The sequence below is a fragment of the Orycteropus afer genome, unplaced genomic scaffold, assembly GCF_000298275.1.
Source record: "Orycteropus afer afer isolate SDZICR_OR568_19922 unplaced genomic scaffold, OryAfe1.0 scaffold00672, whole genome shotgun sequence".
Taxonomy (NCBI): Eukaryota; Metazoa; Chordata; class Mammalia; order Tubulidentata; family Orycteropodidae; genus Orycteropus; species Orycteropus afer.
Window position 1 is genome coordinate 146,002 of NW_006922259.1, and position 7,797 is coordinate 153,798.

Sequence of the window (7,797 nt, forward strand, 5' to 3'; positions counted from 1 at the left end):
TATATATGTACGTTTATGTATATATTTATATTTATATATTTAAAGTATATATATATATATTTAAAGTAAAACTTTGCACACACACATTAGTTTTTCCTGTTAATATTGATTACTTTGAGTCCATGTATATAGTTCTTGCAACTCACTGATTTAAGTCAATGTAATAGATAACAAGATCTACGAAAAAAGGACTCCTACACTTTTATTCTAAAGGATACAATTCATTTATTCGTTCAACATTAATTTATTGAGCAGCTACAATCTGCCTGGGACTCTGCTAGGCACTGAGGAAATGACATGTACAATACAGTTATGATTCCTGTTCCTTTGAGGAAAGAGAAAGTCTTTCATTTATTTTTTTGTTTTTTTTTCTATATCCTTTAGCAGGAAGAATCCTGATAGTATAGTAGTTAAAACACTTGGCTGCTAACCTAAAGGTCAGCAGTTCGAGCCACCAGCTGCTCTGTGGGAGAAATATGAAGCTTCTTTTTGCTTTTGTAAAGATATACAGCCTTGGGAACTCTATGGGGGCAGTTCTACTCTGTGCTATAGGGGTCCTTTGAGTTGGAAATGACTCCCTGGCAGAGGGTTTGGTTTTCATCCTCTAGCATGGTGCTCAGTGCCAGGTCTCCTCATAAATGCTTAGTCATCTGCTCTAATTATATTGATTGGCTCAGTTTGTACAAACATTGCATTTTTAAGATAGTCATGCTTAGGAATATTTATTGGAACTTCCCCCATCTCAAGTGCTGACTCATTAAGTATACATAATTTTTAAAGGTCACATAAAACATTTGGATATTCTTTTATGGTTTATTCTACTATTTATTCTAAGTTTAGAAATCAACACCAGAATTTTGATTAACTTTCACTTCCATTTTCCTTGAGTTCTTGAGTGTTTTGTCTTTTAACATACATCAATAATATTATTTTGTTATATTGTATGAGGCTTTGACACTTTCTCAACTTTCTGAAATCTATGCTCTTCTGTGCTTCCAAAGTCTCAGGATACTTTTGTGTTAAAAATTTCAACCAAACAAAGGACAACAACATCAACATGGGTTCCTTATACAGCCTCCTTCACACAAGACATCAAATAAAATTCTGTAGATTTGGCCCAGGAAGCATACACAGTGCTGTTTTTAAAATCACCTCTGCTTCAATTGACTTTGGAATCATACTTAGACTCAGCTTTTATGTCCAACATAATCTTTTCTCATATGATAAGTTCTTAACTATATGCAAAAGTATTCCAAATAACATATATGACAGGAACTACTCACATTGAATTTAGCGTTGACTTCAGATTTATCCCTATCTGAAAGCCATTCCATACTGATTTACTTATATTTCCAATAATTCTACTCAATTCATTTCCCTCCCCTAATACAGAATTAATTCTTGTTTTGAGTAACACTAAGCTTGAAGGTATTTTATAAATAATGCAAACCAACAGTTCTCTTCTTAAAAGAAGTTATACTTAGAATAAATAAATTATAGTTTAACCAATTTAAATTAGACATAGGAAAAAATTCCTGAAAGGAAATGTTATTGAATCATCATCATCACATGAAAAAGAGTTGTAAATATCATTCTCTGGTTTTACTTATTGCTTTGTCTTTGGTCTTTATAGTCACAAACTGCATTTGTACTTTGTGTATCGATTACTTCATATGTTCATTATTCTCTATGGCTTTTGCCTCTTTATCTCCTCCATTCATATCATAGATGAGAAATATAGGTGATCATTTTTTAACTTTTGCTATTTTTCAAGATAAGAAAAAATCAATACTTAAATGTCTATAAAGAAAGGACTAATTTATTATGTTTTATTTGTAAGAGGAAATACCTTTCAGCCATTCAATTATAGGAGAATGTTTTCATGTAAAAATATTAAAAACAAACTTACAAATGAATGGGGCAGATTATGAAGTGGTATGTATTACATGATCCTTTTTGTTTACAAATGATAATGGGCATATACATTTGATTTTTGCATTGTGAGAGTACAAATATTCTTGATGTACGTATGACAAGATATTTTAATCGTGGTTCTATCTGGGTAATGGAAACTTGATGCAATTGTTGCTTTTTCTATGTCCTTTCTTTTTAATTTCTGAAATGATCACATATTTCTTTTGCAATTAAAATTATTTAAGCAAAATGATAGAAAGAAATCATTGTCAAAATATGCAGGAATGCCTGCACACTTGTTCTCTGTTCTCCTAAAGCACTCTGGTCCTAGTAGGGGGTTATAATCAACAGACTTCTTGATGATGCCCCTTTGTGGGTGGACAGCTTACATCTTACTCAGCAGTGTCCCTAGTACAGAAAATGAACCATGGCAGAAATAGACCCTCAATAACTATTTACTCAGTTAATAGGAATTTTTTCAGTTATTTCAGGGATGTTCTGAAAAGAAACTGAACTGATGAAGTAACAATTGATAAGTAATAAAATAATTGCTTGCTTGTGGAAACCTTAAAGAGCAGTTTCGTTCTAACAAGATAGGTGATGTCCCATGTGGATGTGGATGATGAGTTGGAGGTCAGTCAATTCCAGCAATCTGACTTAAATGTTCACTTATCTCTCCAAGTTATATAGGCCCAAAGCCTATCATCACATTTTTTGGAATTAATATTTCCCCTCTTTATTTTATTTTTAGACAAAATCAGTAAAGAACTTGGTAAGTTCTATGTTTCTTTCTTACGCAAAATTGAAAATGCACTTTGTGTCTGCTCAGAACACTTATTTCTTTCTGCTATTGGTTGCAGAGGAAAGAAAACTCTTGGGAGGAGAGAGTAAGTAAAGCCAAGATTTTCACCATTGATGTAGCATATGCCATTATTTATTGCAGTCTCTGCCCTGCCCGGTGCTTTGCCTAACCTTGAACGTCTCTATCTAATTGTAGGTCTGAAGAGAGCTCAAAGATTTGCAGGTAAATAGAAAGTGACCAATGTGTGGTAAGGAATTACTTCATGATTGCCATTTAACCACTCCGAATTTTTCTTGTAAAAGAAAAACATGTTGCTCAAATGATCCATATAATATTTTGTACTCATAAAATCATTTGATTCTATGTATATGCACCTAATATTAAATAAGAACTAAGTTACTATTTGAAAGACATTACATTCTTTCATTTTTTAAAAAATACTACTTTAAAAGAATGCATAAGCTATGCAAAGCTTTGCATATCAGGTCTTCTTATTAACAATGGGGTCATCTTATACTAAAATTCAGAATGTAGGTTAATGAGAAATAGGTCATCTCTCTTTCTTGTTTTTAAAATATATTTTATTGAAATATAATTTATGTATCATGAAATACACAAAACTAAAGTGACATGGGTCAATGTGTCATCACTCTTATCACACCAATACCACAACCACAAAGATTCTCCAAAGCCAAAAATATTATAAGGTAGAGAATTTATTTGGTTTCTGTTCTTTCTCCTCTTCTCTTGAAACGTGAATTCATTCATCTCTATCAGATCATTGCCATTGGCATAGAAATGTATCATTATTTTTCTTATATAATAAAAAATGGAAAGAACCACAAGCTCACTTGATCTAATTTCCCTATGCAGCTACTATCATATTTCTCCTTTGTTTACAGCAAAACTGCATTAAATAGTTGTGAATCCTTATTTTCTCCAATTTTTATCCTCTCATTTATCTGTTTCTTATTCAGAAAAAAAAAAAAGCCCAAATCCTGAAAATGTTCTTCATGGTCCTAAACAGTCCTGCAACCCTTCTCTACCTTCAGTTACATTTCTAATCACATCTCCTTCCACTCTCCTCTTTCTTCCTCTCCTCCAGCTGCACCTGCCACTTCCTTGCTCTTTGAACACACTGGAGCTGCTTCTGCCTCCATGCTTTGCAAGTAGGGGTGCTTCATGGACATCACTCTGTCATACTTTTCACTCTATCCATACTAACATACTCGGCATGCTATTCCTAGTGCAATTATTTAGAAAGCATTCTGAGATTCAGACTATTGTTATAGATATTTGACAGCAATTATTTCACAAATCAGTTTCAGTGCTGAAATATTTGGAGGTATTTCTCCCAAGAAAAGACCTTCAGATTTATGGGTTGAATGGTATTACGGACAATGGTGTACAGAAGTTTATTTTATTTCCCACTCTCTATGTATTTAAAGGATCTGCTTTGTTTCCTTCTCCTGCTTGGATGTCTTCCTTGGAGTATGAAAGGTCTTTTTTTCAGTCCTGCAATAAATCAATCTATTTCTTCTTCTGCAGAAGATATAATACTGGATAGAGACACTGCTCACCCTTATCTTGAGGTGTCGGATGATGGAAAATCTGTAACATCTGTGGAAGCAAAGAAGGACTTACCCGACAATCCTGAGCGATTTGATACTATGCCAGCTGTGTTAGGCAAGAACACCTTTTGTGGTGGTAATCATTATTGGGAGGTCAGAGTAGAGGGGAAAAATAGATGGACAATAGGACTGTGTTCAACCTCAGTTATTAAGAAGGGACAGTTTATCTCTGCTAGCCCTGACAATGGTTTCTGGACACTTTGCCTGAAGAATGATGTGTACCAGGTCCTTTCCACTCCCCGTTACACTCTTGATGTCAAAGAACCCATGTTGATTGTGGGAATTTTTCTGGATTATGAAAGGGAGTTGATAACTTTCTACAATGCGACAGAATTTGCTAATCTCCCATTTCTCTATAGCTTCAAGTTTACACCCACTGAGAGCTTGCAGCCATATTTCTACCCTGGACCTCTCAATGAGAGAAACAGTAATGGCCTTACTATCTTGTAGGTATCAGCAACATGACTTGAGTCCATCACTAGAAAAGATTAAGATACATTCCCACAGAGGTCAACCACGTGGACCACGATAGCATATAGCAATTACACAAACAGTACATTGCAAGTCAGGAATTATAAAAGACTGCCACAGAGCACCCAATCTCCTACACAGCCTTATTGGGAACTGAGAATGATACCTCTCATTGGAAAATTTTTACCACTCATCCTAACAACCCATCCCACCATTAATAAACTTCCTTTTTCCCTGTTGGTATTAAGAAATGCAAAGCTTTCTCATATTTTCTACATCTGTGGTTGAGATTCTGAAACTTGTTAGCTACTTTTCTCAACAAATCACTGTTATACATTTCCCAACATGTGTTATTCCAGATTTATTTCAGTTGCAGCAATAAATTGTGGTCTCTACATGACTAGAAACAATACTGATCATTTTATAGCCATCACTGTGCCAAAATCAAAATAGATACAGTACCATACAGAATAATACTGAATTGAGTAAAATTGAATTCTATCAACAGTCAAGCTTGCCCACACTTAAAAAGACATTTCTGTACAGTGCCTATCATTGTACCTAGCCCCTTCCCCTGGGCTCCTTAAGTCATTGCTATAAAAGGTGCTTATGACACACAACTCATACATTTTGCCCGCAGAGTCTACATCATTAAGCATTATGCTATTCTGTCTCTTATAAAAGATATAAAGCCTTACAGACCACCTATAGAGTAGCTGACTTAATAATAATTAAAAAAAAAAAAACCCCACAACATTGAAGTAGATGAATTTATAGAGCAGTCTGCACTCACACAATATTGGTGGGAGTAGAAAATTTCTCAGTCGCTTTGAGAAAATATTTGAGTTTCCTGTTAAAGTTAAACATACAACTATCCTCTCATCAGTGATTCCACTACTCTGTATTTACTCTAGAAAAATAAAATCATATGAATACAAAAACTGTCAAAAACGTTCATAGATTTTTTTTTTTAATAATAGCTGAAAATTGGAAAAAACACAAATATCTATCAGCAGGAAAATGCATAAGTAAATTTTAATATATTCATACAATTGTGTACTGTTTGACCTTAAAAAAGAATGAACCACTGATACATGCAACAATATGGATGATTCTGTGATGAGATATGCTGATCTAAAGAAACTGGACACAAAAGAATACATGCTGTAGGATTTCATATGTATGAAGTTTTCAAACAGGCAAAAATATGGCAAATAAAATCAGAGAAGTGGTTGCTTTTGGGTGTGCTACTGACTGGGAAGGAACAGAATTGAATTTCTTGGAGTGATGGAAATGTTCTGCATTTTGAAAGGGATGTGGATATCATGGATGTATTCATGGACTTAAACACATCAGAGTGTACACTTAAGATTACTGTATTTTACTTGTCAGCCTCCAATATGGTCCCCAGTATTCTGTGCTTCCTGTTATTGATGCCCTTGCGTAGACTCCCCACCACAGTATAACAAACAGACAGACGAATGTTGGTCATGTGGATGAGCCACCTTGAATTGGATTATCCAGCTAGTCAACCCAGCATTTTACTGCAACTTCCTGAGAGATCCTGACCCACAACCACTCAACAAAGACCCAGAATTCCGGAGCTACAGAAATTTTGAGGGATGCCAAAGAACAAAATCCTTACTCCATTAGGATTACAACAGAGAGTTTTAAGGAAGAGTACTACAGCTGCAATCAGGGAGCATGAAGTGAAAGTGCTAAATGATCTGAAGTACAGAGAAGGAGGAGGGTTTTTTATATAGAAGAAGTGTAGGGAAACAGTAATCATTAGTAGTATCAGTTAGTCTGCAGACATCCTGGAGCCAGCCTGCCCAAGCATTGTGTGAAAATGGTTGGGTTGGGTTTATCTTTCAAAGAAGGGGCAGTTTGCACAAAAGCATTCTTTCTTGAGAACAGCCAGTTTCCTCACCTCCCCTCATTCCCTCTGGGACAGAGCAGATTTACCTGTTACTTTGAGTTTGACGCCAATGCCTCTCATTTCAGGTATCTGCTAACAGAGATAATAAATGATTGTGAGTGTTTTAAGCCATTAAGTTTTGGGATGATGTGTTAGACAGCACTAAATAAATAATACACAATTAATATAAATTTTCTGTAAAAAAAGAAATGAAAGTAAATAATTATAAGTACCATTTAGTGGGTTTACTCTTTGCAGTGGTATGGGTTAGCATTACTGACATACTGTTTGTACATTCTAGACTTGAAACAAATCAGTCAATATATTATGGATAATGAGACTCTACAAACTAGAAACTGAACTTAACCCCTGTGACTCAACTGGCAGCCAAACGATAGGCCTATAAGGTGAACACTAATATCATGAAGGTATGCACTCACTAGAACAATCAAGCCTATAAGATCAAGAGGACAGCATTTGTCCAGGGATAGACCTAGGAAGGTAGGAGGGGATGATGGGAAAGAAGAAGGAAGGGAAGGGGTGGGCACAGGGAGGAAGTGGGAAGAATGGTGTTGGGAGTGTGGGTTCTGCAGTAAATGTCACAGTACAGAATGTGTATGGATTGTTGAGTATAAAACCAGTTTGCTCTGTTTGCTTTTACATGAATCACAATTAAAAAAATTCAAATAAACAGTTGGAAAGGCAGTTACAAATGTATTTATTAATTCCAAAGCAAAAATAGTAACTCTGTATAACATTACAGTGGATATACCTGCTGGGCACCACCTAAACTAAGTTACAAATTACAGTTAACATTGCCAGTAGTGGGGCAGACCAAAATTATGTGCCTTTTGATATACTGTACTGAGAAAGATATAAGATCATTTCTGTGATATCTGTTGTACAAATGCCAGCTTGAATCTAGTCATGGAGAAACCAGAGAAATCCAAATTTAGGAACATTCTATAAAATAATTATACTGTTCAAAATTCAAAAGTTGAGAAAGGCAAAGAAAGCCTGAGAAACTGTTAGAGTTTTTTTTTTTTTTTTTTTTTGGTATA

The 7,797-nt window shown here is 34.9% G+C and overlaps 1 protein-coding gene across 1 annotated transcript in view; it reads left to right on the top strand.

Annotated features, from left to right (window-relative positions):
- The window catches only part of LOC103210927 (butyrophilin subfamily 1 member A1-like), a 17,579-nt gene extending 12,782 nt beyond the window's left edge, over positions 1-4,797 (top strand). Inside the window, exons 5-6 of the mRNA XM_042783104.1 lie at positions 2,666-2,686; positions 4,265-4,797. Of these exons, the coding sequence (XP_042639038.1) occupies positions 2,666-2,686; positions 4,265-4,797 (554 nt within the window). The remainder of the gene's footprint in view (positions 1-2,665; positions 2,687-4,264) is intronic.
- Positions 4,798-7,797: the final 3,000 nt, after the last annotated feature.